Source organism: Strix uralensis, chromosome Z (genome assembly GCF_047716275.1).
Source record: "Strix uralensis isolate ZFMK-TIS-50842 chromosome Z, bStrUra1, whole genome shotgun sequence".
Lineage (NCBI taxonomy): Eukaryota > Metazoa > Chordata > Aves > Strigiformes > Strigidae > Strix > Strix uralensis.
Window position 1 is genome coordinate 85,787,534 of NC_134012.1, and position 21,467 is coordinate 85,809,000.

At 40.5% G+C, this 21,467-nt stretch overlaps 1 protein-coding gene across 2 annotated transcripts in view; it reads left to right on the plus strand.

Annotated features, from left to right (window-relative positions):
- The window catches only part of OXCT1 (3-oxoacid CoA-transferase 1), a 100,135-nt gene that overhangs the window by 13,878 nt on the left and 64,790 nt on the right, over positions 1–21,467 (plus strand). For both annotated transcript variants that reach the window (XM_074855192.1, XM_074855193.1), the window contains exons 4-7: positions 3,435–3,570; positions 6,864–7,013; positions 8,619–8,725; positions 13,442–13,502. In XM_074855192.1, the coding sequence (XP_074711293.1) occupies positions 3,435–3,570; positions 6,864–7,013; positions 8,619–8,725; positions 13,442–13,502 (454 nt within the window). The remainder of the gene's footprint in view (positions 1–3,434; positions 3,571–6,863; positions 7,014–8,618; positions 8,726–13,441; positions 13,503–21,467) is intronic.

Sequence of the window (21,467 nt, forward strand, 5' to 3'; positions counted from 1 at the left end):
AGGACAACATATTTTTATTGCACTCACCTTTGTTTAAATTTTTAAAGGACTGAATTAAGCTTTTGGAATAGATACACAGAATGTATTCTTCCGATGCCCTCAGTGAAGAATCTTTTTTTCTTTTTATGGTTACTATTTGATAGGAAGGGCATTGCCTGCAAGACAGATACTTTAGGGGTATTTATATATAAACATAATATAAATTATATAAACATATTTTAAGCTGAAAAGTTCAAAGAAACTTTTCCATCTAAAACAACACAACCAAGAAAGCAGCAAAAGATGGAAAGGAAGTACAAGTAACTAACAATTGCCATAAAAATGTTATATTGAAATTTTTATTCTGGGATAGAGATGTCAAGTAAAGAGCAAACGGTGGGGAGAATAGGAGTCAGAACAGCATTTTCACTGTGGTGTGAAATGTTGGTTTCTTAGGACATTCAAATATAAGAAAAAAACATAGGAAATATAAAATAGTCTCAGATGCTCCAAATGACTTTTTGGAGTGAGATGAAAGGAAAACTGATGTGCGTAGAGAGCAAAAGGGTTATTTTAGCTGGAAACCTGAATGCAGATTGCATCCTTAAAGGTGGGTAGTGCTGTATTTCTTTTAAGAAATGTACATTTAAAATAAACATATGAGTAACAGCAATTGGATTTTGTGATGCTTCTCTGAAGATGAAATGCGCCTGGGAATTAAGTAATTTTGTGTTACCAGACAGGCAGAGCCTCCTGGTGCATGACTTTCTGAGGGTAAAATTCCTCTTCCCATTGTGCTAGAGAAATAAGATTGTATGACCTGTGTGCTCAGTGACTGATCCTCACTGCAATTTTATTTTTGAATAAATTGACTGCTTTTGAGGTGAGGAGAAAGAGTGGCTTAAGAAGTGAAGTGCAGCTTGGGATGAGCGTGACAGAGAATAAATTTTGTGCATCTTTCTATTTAATTTCTATAGGGAACTTTGTAACTACTAAGTTTTGTTTGAGAGAAGATACCTGACTGTAGTAGATAAGGGAGCCAAGTGTACCTGTATGAGATCCTGCATGGGATTCTGCAGGACTATATGCAAAATCCTGTTAAGGACAGTGTGCTCCAGTAGCTGCTTCTGAGACTGTAGGAGGAAGGATTACAGATCTTGATGAAATGAGGCAGAAATTTCTTTAACCATTACAAATCTGCTCTTCTGTTGCCATCCCTTTCTCATGTGAATGCTCACTCAGAATTTTGGTGACTGCATGCAGAAATCCTGTTTCTATTTGATAGCTTTCAAGTTTTGAAATGGTAAGAGCAGTGCCAACCACCTGAGTGATACAAGTAGCAGTGATACAGAAGTGATACAGAAGTAGCAACTATGGTTTGAAAGCAGCTCAGGCTGCCCCTGCTTGTTCTTGCACTACAAAGCACTGCACAGTTTTGTTTAACTTACGTACTTTCACTACACAATACTCTAGTTATACAAATCCATTAAATTGCCATCAGATATTGGCCAGTCTGTTACATTTGTTTATTACCTTTTAAAGCGAGAGGTCAGGGTTTGATGGTTTTGAGAGGCCTTGTCCCTCAAAGGGGGTTGTGAGATGGGTTGTTCTGCTTTGAGTGACCCTATACAGGAAATTGTGGCGTTTGTACTTTTATTCTTTTTTTAATCCCTTTCTTTGCCCATGGGACTCCTCTTTCTACTCTTAGTTTCAAACTGGTGGAATTTTTTCCTGTGGTGAGTTAGAAATATAGGTTGTTTCCAGGCAGAACACATTTTGTTCTCAAGGCTCTGGCACTGCAACACTTAAAAGATTGCATCAGAATTAGATTTTTAATTTTTTCTTAGTAGGTCAGAGTTGGAGAGTGGAGCAAGCTTTTACAGCAAGTCAAGTTCTTTACATCTAGAGAATAAATTCAGAGACCCAGATCAGAGAAGCTTGTTTCACTTCCTGTCATGCAGTTTCCAAAACGCCTGAGTATGCATAGAAGTGGGGTATCTTCTTAAAATAGTCCTAACCTTAAAATAAGCATGCAGTTGAGCAGTCTTTCTGACTGCACATCTGTCCATGCAGCTATTGAGAGTATTGTGGTAGGAGGTGAAGAGCTGGTGCTGGCACTGCTCTGCTCAGCCCCTCTCCCTTCACATGTAGCACTGCAGCATGTGCTATGGGACATTGGGGCTGGCAAGGAAGAGGACAGTGGTGCTGTTGTAAAAGTGGGTTCATCATTACCACTTTAGTATTTGAAAATGGATACTGTATAGTAGTAAGCTTTTTGAATCTGGCCTTTTGAAAGGATGCCAGGAGGTCCCAGCTGGATTCTGACATGGATCCTGAAGTGGTGGAGAAGTAACATCCATTAAGTGAGGTTTGGCTGTGGCTCAGTGGTTCTCTCCTCTGATCTACATTGATTTATTGTGCAAAACAAATACCTCTTGGCTCACTCAGCATCATATCTTGATTTTTGAGTTGTTTTTCCCTTTTTTGAGTAAGATAGTATTTTTTGTGTGGGGAGTATAGATTTGTATTACAGTACTTATATATACTTTACGTTCTTTGTCTCCCCATCACCATAGCTTATAAAGCCAGAGTTAGGGGATATACTTACTGATAATTTGGGTACAGTGTAAGGAGGAAGAATAGAGGGAAGGCAGTCTGATACATTACTTTCTTCATCTGGTCGTTAGTGGAAAGACAGTTCATTTCTGACTACCTAGAGAAGGAAGCAGTATGGCAAACATGGTGGTGTAAGAATACCAAAAGGGTGAGATTTGCATAGGAAAGGGAGATATTTCACTAAAGCAATTGATAGACTTAGAAAGTACAGACAACCTTTTTGGAGCTCCTCAGGAGTGGTGTTTTCAATAGGATGCATATATTGTAAACACATGTGCATGTTAATTGCAGCATGCTGGATACTGGGTTTGGCTTCTTAAAGGATTCTTTTAATATTCTTCAATATTTCTTATCCTGAAATCTGAAGCCATGTGTGGATAATTAATTCATACTGAATTGAGACAACTAGTGGCAGATATACATCACTTTTTGTGAGGTACTTCTGGATCATGTCTTTGTTCACTCAAAGCCAGGTTGTGCCATGTGTGACTTTTTGTTAATTAGTAAGGCTTTTTAAAGGAGCAGATATGTAAAATAACACCACTTGTTAGGCTGGTATTTGTAGCTGTTACATGTGAAATGTCTTTAAAAGGAAGTTTTGGATGTATTCAGTGCCTTGGAAGAAATGAGGTCTGAGCACTAGAGTCCTAAATTTTAATTGTAGCTTTGATGTTTTCCCCCTTAAAAGCTGGAATTTTACTTTTGTCTCCAATTCCTTATGTCTTGGGGGAGATGATAATTTTGTTCTATCTTACTAAGTCATTAAACTTTATTAAGTGCTTTGAATACAACAGAACTCTATTCTAAATGCTGATTATTGTCTGGATTTTTCTACACAGTGTTGACAATTTTGGACTTGGTCTTCTACTTCAGAGTAAGCAGATAAAACGCATGGTGTCATCATATGTTGGAGAGAATGCTGAATTTGAACGCCAGTATTTATCTGGTGAGCTTGAAGTTGAGCTTACACCTCAGGTAAGGAGTGTCTCTAGGAGGCTGTTGATTTCACCTAAAATACTGAGTAAAATAATGCTTAAGTGCTCTTTTAAAATTATTTTGCAATCCAGATGTTTTGCCTGTGTGCAGCTGTGCAGTAAAGACACATGGAACTTGCCATCTGTGGTGGATTGACCCTGGCTGGATGCCAGGTCCCACCAAAAGCCTCTCTATCACTCCCCTCCTCAGCTGGACAGGAGAGAGAAAATACAATGAAATGCTTGTGGGTCGAGATAAGGACAGGGAGAGATCACTCACCAATTACTGTCATGGGCAAAACAGATTGACCTTGGGGAAATTAGTTTAATTTATTACCAATGAAATCGGAATAGGATAATGAGAAATAAAACCAAACCTTTAAAAGTCCACCTTCCCCCCATCCCTCCCTTCTTCCTGGGCTTAACTTTACTCCCAATTTCTCTACCTCCTCCATGGCAGTGGCACAGAGGATGGGTGTTGTTGTCAGTGCATCACCCGTTGTCTGTGCCACTGCTTCCTCCTCAGGGGGAGGACTCCTCACACCCTTCCCCTACTCCAGTGTGGGTCCCCCACGGAGTCACAAGTCCTGCCAGTAAACCTGCTCCAGCGTGGGCTCCTCTCTCCACGGGTCCACAGGTCCTGCCAGGAGCCTGCGCCAGTATGGGCTTCCCACAGGGTCACAGCCTCCTTTGGTCATCCACCTGCTCCAGTGTGGGGTTCTCCATGGGCTGCAGGTGGAGATCTGCTACACCGTGGACTTCCATGGCCTGCAGGGGCACAGCCTGCCTCACCATGGTCTTCATCATGGGCTGCAGGGGGAATATCCACTCTGGCGCCTGGAGCACCTCCTCTCCCTCCTTCTTCACGGCCCTTGGTGTCTGCAGAGTTGTTTCTCTCACACATTCTCACTTCTCTCTCTTCTGACTGCTTCTGGGGTTATGCAGGTTGTTTTTTTTTTTCCCTGTTCTTAAATATGTTATCACAGAGACACTACCACCATTACTGATGGGCTCAGCCTTGGCCAGTGGCCAAGTGGACCCATCTTGGAGCCAGTTGACACTGGCTTTCCTGAACATAGGGAAAGCTTCTGGCAGCTGCTCACAGAAGCCATCTCTGTAGCCCCTCTTGTAGCTCCACCCCTACCAAAACCCTGCCATGCAAACCCAGTATACCATTTTAGGCTCATGGGCTATAGGCTGCAACTGGTATGTTGCAGAACTTACTGGTCATATTGTGTGAATTCCTTTTATGACTTGTTACATTATATTCATTTCAAGTATATATATATGTGTATTTTATTTTACAATGTTTGATTTGAATTGTAGAATATCAGGTTGGAAGGGACCTCAAAGATCATCTGATCCAACCTTTCTTGGCAAAAGCATGGTCTAGACAAGATGGCCCAATATGCTGTTAGCTTTTTTTGATAGTTCCTCCCAGACTGTAGAAAAACACATGAAGCAGGCTCAATATTGTGGCCCATATAAGGGGAAAAAAGTCAGGGAGTTGCTGAATTCCAGTATTGCTGGCAGCTCACATGTGCGCTTGGGGATGTTGCATGTGCAGTGTCTGCCATCTAGTGGGTAGGAATCAAATTAGGATATTTCAGTTTATTTGAAACAACTCTTTTTGGTTTGAAACAACTCTTTTTGGGCTTGTTCATTAAATCTTAACTAAATTAATCTCTGCATAGTGTTATGAGCCAATATTTACAGCTTTACTTGTTAGCACCATAGTTTTAATTATTAAGCACTGCCAAGCTACCCAAATCTTCTGATTGCAATGAGATCCTAAAATCTTGAGTATCAGTTACATTATATTCACATCGAGTTTTGTGAAATTACTACTCTAAAGCCTACAGCATGTTAGCGTGTTGCATTTCCAAAGGTGACACATGATCTTTGGGCTTTAAACAGCTCTTGATTTAAGTCTCTGGGAAAAGCAACAGCCTTAAGTTTTTATGGAGAAGAGGGTCTTGGGCTCCATCTCTTGGCAATGTCTCTTAGAATCCCAGAGATGGGCAGAAAAGCTCCTTTTATACCCAGTCAGCTGACACGGAAATATCGAGGCACTTGCCACTTCTCATGTTTAAAAAGTTGCAAATCTCACAATTCATTTTTTCCTTCTTCCTACTTAATGTTCAGTGCTTTCATCTAGAAGACCTTGAACTCCTTTGACATGTAATAGGCTTTGTGGACTGCACAGACAAGCTATGCAGGTCCAGCATGAAAATACTGTGCAATGGTAAACAGTAAGGTGAATTAATGACTTCCTAAGATATATAGGAATTTGAAATATTTGTGTCTTTTGGAAATGCTCTTCAAGTTTGTATGACTTTAGGCAAAATGGGGAACTGTTGTGTCCTTGTTAACACAGTAAGGGAGCGGTCATGGTGAGATCTTGAAATGCTGCTTGGAACACAGGACTTTGTATCATTGGATGGTTTGCATCTGCTTCTTGCCACCATTTTGTAAACTTACCAGAAGTCATTGTGTTTCTTGCAGGATAAGTGGGGAAAATGTGACGTGTGTTTTGGAGGCCATCACGCTAGATAATTGTCTGTGATGGTCTTGTTTTGCTTTGAATACAGAATAATATAAAAAAAATTTGAGAATGGACACTAATGAAAAACAGGCAGACATGTCTTTGGCCATAAATCTGTAATTAAGGCTGATGAGGAATTTGGGATGTTAATATCCATGGTACAGCTGAACACAGAACAGTGTGTGGATGGAGTGGTCAAATAGAGTAGAAATGCTGTTTTGTCAGCTTCTTGGTATTCTTAGCATGGGCAACCCAGATCACTGGACTCCCTCTTCCTTTCTCAATCTTCTACTGCGTGGCTGTTTCAACTTGGAGTAGGGTATGAAGTTTTTCTTAAAATGTTGGAGAATGAAACATAAATATGTAGGATTGTTATAAAAGAAAAACCTAGTATATGTAGCCAGGTGGGAAGGAAAAAAAAACCTCTGTACTTTTCTCAGAGTAGTGGACTGGGAAACAAGCTGAAGGAGAGTAGGCACAGCGAAGTGCTGGGGCTTGGGAGCTGACAGGGAGTTGTGTAATGGTGTGCTCTTGATCAATTTATGGCCGTGTGTGAAGCATGTCTTGCCATATCCAGTACCAGTCCCACAAAGTAGAGCTAAAATGGGAGGAAGAAAGAGCTGTGATGGTCTGCTGAGTTCGGAAAGAAAATCTCCAAATGACAGGATATAAAAATAAGTGCATGCAACCCATTCATCAAAGTTTGATTTGTTGTTCCCAAATGACTAGTTAAATATGTTTTCCCGTAGGGTACGCTCGCTGAACGTATTAGAGCAGGAGGAGCAGGAATTCCAGCATTTTACACCAGTACTGGCTATGGGACACTGGTGCAGGAAGGGGGTGCACCTATCAAATACAACACAGATGGCACCATTGCCATTGCCAGCCAGCCAAGAGAGGTAAGACGTCAGTTTGTTATTAGGAAGCCTTCTGTGTTGAAAATGAAATTTCTTACCTATTCCCAAGATAAATATTAGTTTAAGCACCTCCTGGCCAAGTTTAACCTTACTATGTTGAATTAACAGGATATCTGTGGTACCAGACACATTTGTTTTTCTCCCACTGCTCACTTTTGTCCTGTGTGATGTGTTAGAAAAGTTTTTACAGCTTTAGGGTGACATAGTATCAAGAACTGGTCCAAGTTGCTGAGTTACTCTTCACTTGACAGCTCTCTGAGCAGGTTTACTGTGTATTACAACAAAGTCTTGTACGAGACCACTGAAGTGCACAGTACGGATTGAGAACAACCTCCTATTAGTGGGGCAGGTGCTCCATAAATACTGTGGTATGGAGGAAGCAGCCCTGCAGCTGTACATAAAAGCTTTAGCATTAGAAGAGATGGGACATTTTCCTGCTAAAGAGAGAAGAGCTCAGTTGACACAAACTTTCGGGAAATGCATTTGCCAACAGTTGAAATGCAATTTAGTCTGAGTATTTGAAATTGCAAAGAAATAAAAAGTGTGTCTTCCAAGTGAGAAATGAGGGCTTCATACTGAAGTTGGATGTAGAATTTGGAGAAAGAGAGAGATTTCTCAGTGCCATAATTGTACTTGAAGAAATGGATGGAGCTAATGCTGTCTGCTCCAGTGAGGCTGCAAACAGCATTAAATTCTACTTCAAGAACATCTCTGGGGTAAAGGTAATTTTCCCTGCCATAGTTTTAATGTATTTTATGCATGGCTATTTTCAGTATCTAATCATTAACTTAGTCTTTTTTTTCCTTAATTTTCTTACTGAATATGTCATTATGATGTTTTACCATTTGAAGGAATGTTTTGTTTATTAAATAGCTTATAATTTTGACAACACTTTTCTTCTACTTTTAAGATTTGTGGAAAAGTCTCTCTTACTCTCCTCTCCTCAGTCTTTTGGGAGGCTAATAACATGACTAGCATGATTTGATCAAATCCATTCTCCAAATCCAATTCAAATGCAACTGTCATTTTGTAAAAGCTCAGATCTCCTTCTGCAGGACTGAAAAACTGACTTCTGATACACTTTTGTCAATAATTCCTTCCCCTCCCAGATATTTTAAATAGCTCTCAAATAGTATTTCTGTATACTCTAACCTTTGACATTAAGAGAAGTGCTGTTTCATGTTTCTATATAGGATTAAAATACTAGTTGTTTGTCAGTTACATATTCTGACTTCAGGCACAATATCATTACAAACATTGATCATAAATGCAGAGAAAACCAAATTAAATTCAGCCTTTCAGATGATGTGATTTGAGTACTCTTGTCTCAAATCCATTTTGTTTTAGATTTGGGATTTCTGGTGGTGGGCAGTGATGATGAACTTTTTCAACAGTTCTGCTTTAGCATTTCATTTTTTGGTTAACTGGTAGATGTGCAGGAAGAAGCATGTCTATTTCCAGTAGATGGAGCAGCAGGAATATGGATCTGATTCTCATTCTGTTTCACTAAATAGTGACACTGTGATAAAACTGGGGTTTACAGCCTTTCAGTGTTTCTCTGTTATTATACAGTACTTTTCTCTGTAGGTGAGAGAGTTTGATGGCCGTCACTTTATTCTGGAGAAGTCGATTACAGGAGATTTTGCTCTTGTGAAGGCATGGAAGGCTGATCGTGCAGGAAACATAATTTTCAGGTATGACTTGTTTACCAGTGGGAAAAGATTCTTTAATGGTTTAGATAATGAAAGAGAGGAGAATCCTGTCTTCTGTGTGATGGCAAAATAATGTTTTCCTGATTTCACTTTCTTTCATATTGCCTTTCCCTACTGTCAAATTACACTGCTATAAAAAACAAAGTATAATTGCTTTTTTTAATGACTTTTGAGAATTCAAACATAGCTGTGAAATAAAACATTGGTAGTTAAAAATGAGACATGTCAGACCAAAGTCATTATGACGACTGTGGAGAGATGTAGTGTCATTCTATTTGGTTCAATTTTTGTGCTAGTTTGGGTCCTTTTCCTTGTGCAATTGAAGGCTGACCCAAGAAGTGCAGGTTCATACATGTCAGAAGAGAAGGGAGCTGAGTCAGTCTCCTGGCCAGTCATTGATGGGAAAACTTGATTCGGTCCCCAGAAAAGTATGTAAAGTTGATTTGATCTCACTGGCGTAGGGAGAGGTATCATATGAATTTAAACATCTTTTGTAGTGAAAAGTTTGGGCGTTGCACTAGTGATAACATCATTTATTTGAGTTGCTATATTTGTGCTCTGGTTTGTCCTGAACTGAAGCAGGAGAGGTTTGCTTATCTTTAACATCTGGTTTTCATTTGTTTGTTTTATGGCTATCAGATGAAAAGGTAAGTGTTATGGTAATCAGTTGCAGTTTACTACAAGAAGATGCTGAGTAATGCAGTTTGTCTTTGTATGTATTAAAACAAACAAGGAGTTGAAAAAGCAACTGAAAAATACGCGGATAAAATAATACTGATAAAGTAATGTTTTTCTTTGTTTATATATGTATATGTATGCATGTATTCACATAAACTTTTATCTCTGTATCTTATGGATATAATAATAATATTAAATAAAAATACTTGAAAATTAAGAAAGAAGTTTTTATTTTACCCAACTCTTGACATCCTGGCTTGCCCACTGACAAGACAAGATGGTTTCTGATTGAAAACTGAACTTTCTTGTGTGTGTGCACATGAATTTGATGGCTGCTAAACTCCTTTCCTTAGACTTTGGGACATGGAATACAGGAAACAGTCTTCCCCCTTGTGCTTGTCTTTGTTCGATCTTAAGCCTCTACTGTCTGTGCTTTTACCCCATATCTATCTACTGATGCTTACTTAACTCAGAAAAATTCTTTCATTCTCCACAGAAACAGACTGGTTGCATTCTCCCTCCCCCCACCCTTTATGTCCTGTTGGTCTCTCTTTATGGCTTTTCCTCTCCCTTCTGTTCCTTTCAGAAGTCTTCATATGTCTCTCACATTCACACAGTACAGTTGATACCAGATACTACTTCCATCAGTGGAGACCTAAAAATCTTGAGTCCTTCTTTCAAGTGTAACTAATCAAAGATGGAAACATCATCATCCAGTGTCTTATTTCATGTAGAGTATTGCTAGCTTAAAAGAATTTGCTCATAATCAGCAGTGACCCTTTCTGGCTTTAGATGAGATGCAGATTACCTGATGGCCTAGAACAGAAACATAGGCTCATCTCATAGCCTGTGGGAGGCAACAGAGGAGGAAACTGTAGTAGATTCGAATGTAACAGCAATATCTCTGTGATCTACAGGACTGATGAAAAGGAAAATGTATTTTTGACATCATGCTACATACCGAGTATGTATTCAACTGGCAGTGGGATGCTTCTGTACTTTTTTTATGTGACTTCTGTTTTTGTTTGCTGAAATATGCCTGGATAGACATAGGCTCTGTGTTTACTCACATCTGCCACTGCTTTCACGGCAGCATGGTACTATTTATAGTGTGTATCCCATGACTCTGGTATCTGTGGAGCCAATAGGAATGGAGTAAGTGTCTGCCAAACTGTTAAACACCCTCAAGCTAAGGGCTTTTTTAAATTTAAAGTATGTACTTTAGGTAGACTTATTTGGACCACAGGCCAGCATGAGTTTTTTTGTCTGTTCTCATACATGAAGCTATGCTGTTTTCTTGGGGATCCGGAATGGCACCAGCTCCTTTAGAAGTCAATTTTTTAAACAGGGTTTTCTACATGATACTTCATGTCACCTAGCTCTTTTGTTCCATACAGCATGCCGTGGCTGCTTTCCTTCCAGGCATCTTTATGCTGAATGGACTATTCTGCACCACAGCTTTTGCCTAAGAAGACCTGTATCTGGCCCAGTAGGTAATAATTCTTACCAAGAATTATTGCACCATTACCAAGACAAATTATCCAAGACTTCCGCAACCATAATGAAATAATCCCACCATGTTCTTGTGATAGCTGAAAGGATGCATATATGGGCATTTCGCTTTGTTAGTCTGATGCAGATACTAGTTCTGTTTAGTAGAACAGAGTGTCTCCAGGTCTTAAGCTTCTTTGGAGCTTTGCTTGTTAGGGACAACAGCAGGGAGTGCCGCTGCTTTTGTGGACATTCTACCTCCTTTGGCTCTCCTCCCTTTTCATCTGGTACCATCTGCTTTGGAGTTGTTCTAGCCCAATATACTTTCACTTTACAAGTGGAGGTGTGATTTGGTGCTGATGAAAGTACACTCTTGACAAAGGAACAGAGATGTTGAAGGGACAAACTGAGTCAGGGCCCCTGCTGTCACAGACAGTCATGTCAGGTCATCTCTTCATGCTTCAAGTGGTTCTGCAATACATAAATTCAGTTTATATCTGAGGTGTCCCTTCATCTCTGCTCCATTAGGTACATAGTGGATGTAGTTCATTGATTTAGTCTACTGTGAGCTAGTTTGCTACCTTTTTCCTTTGGGACAAAAGCTGTTATCATGCCTTTGGGTCAGTTTAGGAATCCGTTGCTGGAACAGTGGACTTTGCACACATTGCTGAGTCGAGATGTCCAGAAAACTATCTTAAAATAAAAAGGCAAACTTGGCTTGCTAGTTTCTGCATTTCATACTCCAAAAACCTGAACATTATTCTGTGTTGGAAAATAGCACAGCGTTTCTGGTTTTCCTTCTTCTGTATGATGTGTTCTTTAGAAATAAGACCTTTGATCTTATAAAAGACTGCTGCTTTTGAAACAACTTTACTAACCCAAGAACATTCTAAATTGTATAAGCTTTTATAAATAGGGTCAGAATCAAGCCCATTAACTCTTAATAATTTGTCATTGAAATGTTTTCTTGTAATTTTTTCCCCTATGTAAAAATAATTTTATATCAGTTTCTTTTACTGGCAGATCTATGATCTTGAGAAGGTCTTTGGCTCAGAAAAGTAGTTGCTTGGGATGAAATACTGAATTCTTTGTTTCCGTATCTGCCTTCCCCCATCTGTATCCATTCTCCTGCTATTTTAATTCAGCTTTTGTAACTCTGGTTTTCTTCTCATTTTATACTCTACCTAGTTTAGGGTAGTTTTCCGTAAATCACTAGCAGCTAGTATTGTATTTGTTCACTAAGAGAAGAATATAAATTCAAGGGTTGGTTGGTTTTTTTTTGGTTTCCTCTTCTTACATCCTCTTGTGTTTATACAGCCACAGAGGAGACCCATGGACAAAAGATACTGTACCTTCACAGCTGCTGTGTATTGCCAGTAAAACAGTATTTCCCCAAGTTATGTGTCATTGTGTGTAGCTTTGATTCTATAGATCTCTGCACTAGAAATCCTGTTGAAACTGCATGGTAGTTTCAGGATTTGACCCTTGCAATTTCCTACCTCCCTCAAAGCCACGAGGTGGCGGCAGCATCCCAAAATTCAGCATGGCCATAGCACTAGGCATGGTCATTGCACTAAAGGGCGAAGGAAAGAGGAAAAGGCATTGGGAAATGAGGATGGTCAGAAAAAAAATGCTTCTGTGAAAAGAGGATGGGAGAAAGGAAGTTTTGGCTTGTTTTAAACCCTAGTTTCATGCATTTTGATGAAGAAATTTCAAGAATTCTACTTTTTAAAGAGAAAAATGCTGAGAAGCTGTCAGTGGAACCCAACTAAAATATACACACAATTTTTCTTAAATATAATGCTGCACAGTTTTGTTTGCTTTCTGAAAAATATAAAAAGGGGCTGACAAAGGTCAGTTGTTTTTCCCTGTACCTACTAAGATCTCAGTGCAGATCCCAGCATGGTTATACATGTCATGTGTTACTTTTATTCCCTAGAGGTTCTTCTTCCTTGTTACATAAATACTGTGCAGGAATCGTTAGGATGAATGCCAGAGTCTTGCAGTGAGTGCCAGAACTGGCATAGCTTTTTTAATCAAGAGAACTGGATTAAATTGACTACTATGCAAAGTGCTATCCCAAGTCCTAGTCTGAATTATGAAGGCATATGTGGGACTTGAGAGGCTGTTAGGCCCTGTTACTGGCCCCCCTATGGAGGTTAATTTTATTCTTTGTGCAGTGAAATAATGGGAAGGTACATTGTACAAAGCCCAGCTTGCTGCTGCTCTTGGATCTAATAAATGAAGGTATCAGTAGCATACTCAATTTTACTTAAACAATGTGCTGGTTAAAAGTCAAAAGAGCTGTAGTAAATGTTTTCTAATGTAGCAAAATACTTAATTTCATAGGTATCTTACACAATTCCACAATACTTTTTCCTTCCTCCTATTTTTTTATTAATCCTCTAGCTATTTGGTGAATATATTTGTGATGTTTGTATTACAGAGGTACTTGTAGCCTATCTCTGAAAAGTCTTTCCTCGTACTATTACAGCTTTTAATATTTATTCATTTTCTTCTCTTTCGCAGGAAAACTGCAAGAAACTTCAACCAACCTATGTGTAAAGCTGCCCAGACAACTGTGGTAGAGGTAGGGAACTGAAACATAGTAAGCCCTATACCCCTATAGTCAAGAAACTCCTTTGTTTTGCGTGGTATTTTTGGGAGAGAGTTCCTCTTTTCTTGACTCATTGGGGGATTTCATGTCAGAGACAGTGGTCTAAACTGTCTCCTTGGATTGCCTACTCCTAATGCTATGCTCTGTTTTAGTGGTTAGTTCACCATGGTTCCTCAGGTTATTACTGTTGTAATCCTGGCCAGGACTTCATGTTCACTGTGATCAGACTCTGGGGGAAACATGGCTACAGCCTTCAAATTTCATAGAATCATAGAATGGTTTGGTTGGAAGAGACCTTAAAGAACATCTAGTTCCAATCTCTTCTAGTAGACCAGGTTGCTCAAAGCCCCGTCCAACCTGGTCTCAAACACTTTCAGGGAGGGGGCAGCCACAGCTTCTCTGGGCAACCTGTTCCAGTGCCTCACCACCCTCACAGTGAAGAATTTCTTCCTTATATGGAATCTAAATCTACTCTTCTTCAGTTTAAAAGCATTACCCCTTGTCCTATCACTACAATCCCTGAGAAAGAGTCTCTCCCCATCTTTTCTGTAGGTCCCCTGTAGGTACTGGAAGGCCCCTATAAGGTCCCCTGGAGCCTTCTCTTCTTCAGGTTGAACAATCCCAACTCTCTCAGCCTGTCCTCATAAGGGAGGTGCTCCAGCCCCCTGATCATCTCCATGGCCTCCTCTGGACTTGCTGCAACAGGTCCATGTCCTTCTTATGTTGGGGGCCCCAGAGCTGGACACAGCACTGCAGGTGGGGTCTCACAAGAGCGGAGTAGAGGGGGAGAATCACCTCCCTCAGCCTGCTGGCCACAATTCTCTTGGTGCAGCCCAGGATAGGGTTGGCTTTCTGGTTTGTGAGCACACACTGCTGGCTCATAGTGAGTTTTCCATCCACCAATACCTCCAATTCCTCTCTTCAGGGCTGCTCTCAATCCACTCATCACCCAGCCTGTATTTGTGCTTGGGATTGCCCCCACCCATGTGCAGGACCTTGCACTTGGTCTTGTTGAACTTCATGAAGTTTGCACGGGCCCACCTCTCCAGCCTGTCCAAGTCCCTCTGGATGGCACATCCCTTCCCTCCAGCGTGTCAACCACACCACACAGCTTGGTGTCATCAGTAAACTTTCTGAGGGTGCACTCAATCCCACTGTCCATGTCTCCAACAAAGACATTAAACAGTACCAGTCCCAACACTGACCCCTGAGGAACACCACTTGTCACTGCTCTCCACTTGGACATTGAGCCACTGACTGCAACTCTTTGAATGTGACCATCCAGCCAATTTCCTATCCACTGAGTGGTCCATCTGTGAAATCCACGTCTCTCCAATGTAGAGACAAGGACGTCATGTGGGAGAGTGTTAAATGCTTTGCACAAGTCCAGGTAGATGATGTCAATTGCTCTTCCCTTACCCACCGATGCTGTAACCCCGTCACAGAACGCCACCAAATTCATCAGGCTCGATTTGCCCTTAGTGAAGCCATGTTGGCTGTCACCAATCACCTCCTTATTTTCCATGTGCCTTAGCATAGATTCCAGGGGGTCAGCTCCATGCTCTTGCCGGGCACAGAGGTGCGACTGACTGGCCTGTAGTTCCCTGGGTCTTCTCTTATTTTCCTTTTTATAAATGGGGGTTATGTTTCCCCTTTCCAGTCAGTAGGACCTCCACTGAACTGCCACGACTTCTCAGATATGATGGATAGTGGCTTAGCCACTTGTCATGTCCCGCTCAGATGAGGGAGACAAGTGACTGAGACGCATACATCCGCAACGGAGTGGAAAACAGTGAGACAAGTTTCAAAGCCCAAACATTTATTAACTTCGCACAATGTACTAATTGGATACATGATAATTGGCGAAGTATATAACGAGTTGTGGCAAGCGATACAGTATGCCTTGCATTTCTTAATGGTAGTGAAGGAAAAGGGGAAAAAGGAAAGGAGGTAGATGGAGAGAACAGAGGAATAGAGATCACCGGTTTGGGTTCCTGCATCAATCCCTCCCGCGAGGGTTCCAGGAGGCATCTGTCTTCTTTGCTTCACTTTGCTCTCTGAGTCCCCCCCACCCTTGCCCCCCTCTATTTATACACACTTTCCTTGGGTCTATCCCCTAGGTTGACCCACATACCTATGTATCCCATGTATGGGGAGGGGTAAGGTGTTTCATAGGATGATGTAATTAGCATGATCTTGTTACTCTTCATTAGCATATTCAGGTATTAATATGCATTTCATGGATAATGAAGCAAAGGTCATTCACCGGACAGATGGCCCTTGAAATTTGGCCAGGTGCACCAGAGCAGAGTCATCCTGTCTCCACAGGGCTCCCTCCTCCAGCTGCATCTTGTGTTATTTGGGCAGCCTTATCAGTTTTGACCTCCACACTATCCACCCTGTGACTACAGTTTCATTACTTGCGAGTGTTTGAGACATTCCTTAGCTCAAAGGGCCTCCACCCTCCCCGCTAACCTTTTTCTCAGGCTGTTTTTCTCAGTCCTTGTTTCTTGCAGGCCTGTTTCTTTCAGGACCTGTTTTTACAAGTTGTCTCTCACACCACTTCATCTGCCAGTTCCCTCAGGACCCACAGATGCATCTCATCAGGCCCATGGACTTGTGCACCTTCAGGTTCCTCAGATGGTCTTGAACCTGATCTTTTCCTACAGTGGGCAGGTCTTCACTCTCCCAGTCCCCGCATTTGTCTTCTGCAACTTGGACAGTGTGGCTGGAGCCCTTGCCAGTGAAAACTGAGGCAAAAAAGTCACTGAGTACCTCAGCCTTCTCCGTATCCTGGGCAACCAGGTCTCCTGCTTCCTTCTGGAGATGGCCCACATTTTCCCTAGTCTTTCTTTTATCACCAACATACCTATAAAAGCTTTTCTTGTTGCCCTTGATGTCCCTGACCAGATTTAGTTCAAACAGGGCTTTGGCCTTCCTAATCTTATCCCCTGGCTGCTCGGACAATTTCTCTGTATTCCTTCCAGGCTACCTGTCCTTGCTTCCACCCTCTGTAGGCTTCCTTTTTGTGTTTGAGCTTGTCCAGGAGCTCCTTGTTCATCCATGCAGGCCTCCTGGTGTTCTTTCCTGGCTTCCTCTTTGTTGGGATGCCTTGCTCCTGAACTTGGAGGAGGTGATCCTTGAATATCAACCAGCTTTCTTGGGCTGCTCTTCCCTCCAGGGCTTTACCCCATGCTACTTGTCAAGCAGATTCCTGAAGAGGACAAAGTCTGCTCTCCTGCAGTCCAGGGTAACGAGCTTGCTGTTTGCCCTCCTCACCGCCCTAAGGAACTTGAACTCTGCCATTTCATGGTCACTGCAGCCAAGGCTGCCCTTGAGCTTTACACTCCCCACCAGCCCTTCCTTGTTGGTGAGAACAAGGTCTAGCATAGCACCTCTCTTCATTGGTTCCTCTACCACTTGGAGAAGGAAGTTATCATCAATGCATCCCAGGAACCTTCTGGATTGCTTATGCCCTGTTGTGTTGCCCCTCCAATAGGTAATCAGGGTGGTTGAAGTCCCCCATGAGGACCAGGGCCTGTGAACATGAGGCTGCTCCTATCTGTCTATAGGGGACGTCATCTGCTCGGTCTTCCTTGTCAGGTCACCTGTAGCAGACTCCCACTCTAATGTCTCCTGTCCCTGCCTTTCCTTTAATCCTGACCCATAAACCTTGGTCGGCTCCTCATCCATCCCCAGGCAGAGCTCCATGCACTCCAGCTGGTCACTGACATAGAGGGTGACATCCCCTCCTCCTCTCCCCTGCCTGTCCTTTTGTTAAATAAAATAATTTCTTAAATAAAATAGTATGTGGATGAAAGAAGAAACAGTAGGCTTAAGCTGTGCTTAAGAAGATTCACATAAGACCTTATGCAAAACTTCATGATAATAAGTATATAACAACTGAGATTGGGCAAATTGTGGAGCTATCACATTTGTGGTCTCCAAAATTTAATAAATTACATAAATATCAGTCCAGAATGAGATACAGACATTTGATTACACCTTGAGAAAGAGGGTGGACTAGATGATGTAGAAGTTTATTCCAATCTTTCTGTCATTTTTCCTTGTTGTCTAAAATGATAATGTTTAAAAACATGGAGCAGCCAATGCTGGAAATAACATTGGTGATTGGAGAGTTGCTAAGGCATAGCAATATCTAAAAGATAGACTGCTCTGTTAGCTTTTTCATCACACCCTGGTATGCCTAATAAACCTTTTATATCACACCTTTTATATGTCTAATAAAAGCTAAATATGGTTTGACAGTAAAATCAAGACAAATCCCTCTAGACTATTTCTAGTAAATTGTAAATGAAAGAAGTTTGTGTTTCTTCAGGGTTTTTGTTTTGGTTTGTTTTTTTTTGTTTGGAGGTTGGGTTTTGTTTGGGCTTTTGGGGTTTTTTCGGTAAAATCTTATCTGGAAAATATATTCGTTACATAAACATCTCTGGATAATATATTTGGGAACTTGAGTTATTTTTTTGTGTTATACAGAACTATGGCAAAAAACACCATAGAATTTGTCACACGACTTACAGTACAGCAACAGTACATGAATTTTCACAGTTGGTTTTCAAGAAAAGTTTAAAATATTTTTCCATTTAAAAATGAAATAAAGAGTCTTTCATTATTCCCTTTTCTTCTAGTCACTTGCCCTTCATACTTTGTTCAGTCTGGCGTTTAGAGAATTTAAGTAGATCAGAGCCTTCCACCTACATTCCATCTCATTCTTTCTTTCTGCTCTTCTATCCACATGTGATAGGGTAGAATTTTCTTGTCAGTGAGCAGCAATTATGTGAGATCCTTCTTGTTCTAATTCCACTTAACAGTCTTCAGTAGATCTGCTGTGAACTGTGTCCACCATGAGTCTTGTTGCATTTTCAATACCATTTAAAAACTGACAAGCTTTTTGTGAGATGGCACATTAATGTTACTTTACAACTCTAATTTTTTATGGACAAATTAATGGGTGAAGAAGCATAAGAAGAGATTTAGAACAAATAGAAATTTTGAGCCAAATGCAGTGCCTCATTGGGTTAAGTTTTAAGTGTCTTTCTTCCAAAGCAGAATTCAGAATGTTGTGTTTGGATTTATGAGTTCAAACCCAGGGAATTGGAAGGGCATATCTCAATATGGCATCTAGTACATCTGCTGTCTAGAACTAATCATGGGGAAACTGAGACAGCTGAAAAGAGTTTTGCTTGGCTCCTTAGTTAATGTTGTTCAAGGCTGAAGGGTGAAATTCTCAATCCCACTTACAGGGAGCAGAAAAAAGTTTGTGTAGGCTAGTAATTCAGATACTGTCTTGGCAGCAGGGATTTCTGAATTGTATCTGTTCCCAGCTCCGTTTCTGTTTTTCACACAGTGACCATTTAACTGAATTTAAGCAGACATGTAGAAGTAGAGATTTGAAGCCATTCCTGCTCCTTTCCATCAAACTAGCTACAGGTCAGACTTGTCTTCAGAGTCATACAGTGATTAATTGGGATTTGCAGGATTGTAGTTTCTCAGTCTGGCACTCCCATTCTGATTTTGAATGTGAAACTTTGTACCTGTTATGCAACCAGACTTAGGCTGCCAACATCTGCTTGTCTAGAACAAAGCACCAAGCTGAGGCAGGTAACTAGCAAAAATTAGAGGCATTTCCCTCTGTGTTTCTGATTTTTGGGTTGCTGAAATTTTTTCTTTAAAATGAATGCTATAAATACACAGAAAAGAGAGTTGTTCTCGTAGCTACTCTAATGGGTTATTTATTTATGTATACATCTAGTTTTATCCAGTCCTTCAGAAGCAATCTCTTTTTTCAGCAACAGAACTTAATTTGTTAAGCTTTACATTAGAAGGAGGGGTTGTAGGCCATTCGCTTATATCATTATTAAGTTCAGTGAGTACATTCAATCAGAGTGTAACTTGAATTTTGAAAGATAGGTTTAATCAGAAAGTTATCCTGCTTGATACAAATAAAACAAGAAATGGAAAACCCATCCTTCTGTTTGTGCATGTTCCAGTGGTTAATCACCCTCATTGGTATAAATATGTCTTTTTACTGTAATTAGTTTGGCTTTAGGTTCCATCCAGTGCTTTTATTCCCTTCTGCTAGATTAAAAACCTTTCTGAAGCTGGCATATCCTTCCCACTGAGTGACTTCTCAGTGCTGTTGATATGATGAACAGATTGAGGTCTTCATGATTCTATCTGTAAAACATTTTCTTCAGCATTCCTATCCTTTTCATGTCCATCTCCTTCTCCCTCTGTTTTTTTCTGAAACTTTATGACCAACTGAAGCGTCTTCAGCACTGTAACACTGCTCCCACTAATGTCACATGAAAAGTAGAGTTATTCTTTGGTGCTGCTGCTTCCTTCTTTGCAAACCTGTAGTCTTTGGTGATCATTATACAGGGGGTCTTGCAGTGTTAGTTGCTTACACCTTGTTGATCCATTTCTGGCATACTTCAAGGAGAATGTAATCAGTGTTTTTCAGCATGCATTCTGTAAGCATGGCAGATATTTCTTGATCACAGATGTCTTTGTGTTTTGTAATGAAACATGTTATGTTTGAACAGACCCAGTTTACCTGTTGTGTCTGGTACTGCCGCTTCCTTTTTAGGATTTATTATTTCATCAATCTTTCCACAGATTTATTTTAGTTTCTAAACATTGATAAAAAATACGGAATGGCAATTGGCATAGTAAGATCCATACCAAGGGAAATATAAACTACTAGAAATCCAATCTCAAGGTATCTGTGAACTTGATGAAAGTGGGAAGTACACTCAGAATCAATTGCATTTGTTAACCTGTCCTTCTAAATTAACCCAAGGAGCTGTGAAATCTCCTGACAATCATACACAGTAAAAGACACTTTTTTCTTTAATGTATTAAAGCTGCTGTTCTCCAATGTCAGTGTGGCATTTTACATTCTCTTAGTTGAAGAACGGACAGACACTTAATTTTTGTAACAATTCAGAAGTGGGAGAGCTTGACAGCATTTGTGCATGTGGAGGGTAAGAGTGAAGACAAAAAAAGCCCATCTCACAAACCCACAAACTGATAGCTATTGCTTGCTTTAAAACTCCCCTGTGTTGTGAGGAGTGAGGCTGGCTGTGTGTGGAAAGGCTTCTGAAGAAGGAGGAAGTCAGTCTGTACCATTACCGGTTATGTCTGTGGTACACAGTGGAGAGTTACTGATTTTTAAAATTCCCCTAGAACAAATTTCAGATTAAAGTGTCTGACCCTCAGCCTTGTTTATTTTGACTAGGAAAATGGTCAGAAGTAGTTGTTCAGTACCCTTGCTGGGATCAGAAATACATTGATTGTAAATTTCTAATGAAATACAGGAGGTGTTTACTAACCTGTACAAGTATTTTGGACCACTACATGTATTTCTTTTGCTTATTTAAGTGATAGGAAGTAGAACCTGCTAACATTCATGATAATAAGTATGCATACCTCAGCACAGATAACTGTCTGTAAAGATCCAACTGCACTGAGTCTAGTGGAATTTCTACTTTAATTTAAAGGTGACCAATATTAAGGGTCAAAAAGAAGTTTTCAACTGAATTCCATGATTCCTGTTATTTGGAGGGTAACCTTTGCAGAGAAAAATGTTAAATAATCCAGTATTGGCAGCATTAGTTAGTTTGGCTTTATCTATATGTGAACGCAAAATGATGCAGGAGTTTATTTGGTTTTTAATTCTTCTACAGTGTTGCATTTAAAAAAAGTTCTCTGTTCATCTGCTTCTCACTTCATCTTGCAGAACTTGCAGGAGTTAAGTATGCAGTCAGAGCTGTAGCTTTCTTTGGACCTGAGCCCTGACGCATGCACTCAGCCTGAGGCTTTCAGGTGATTTTCAGATATATAAACACTTTGCTGCTGCTGTTGCAAAGATGGGAGAGTTGGGAAATCAGCTCATCTAAAAGGAACTCAGCAGTC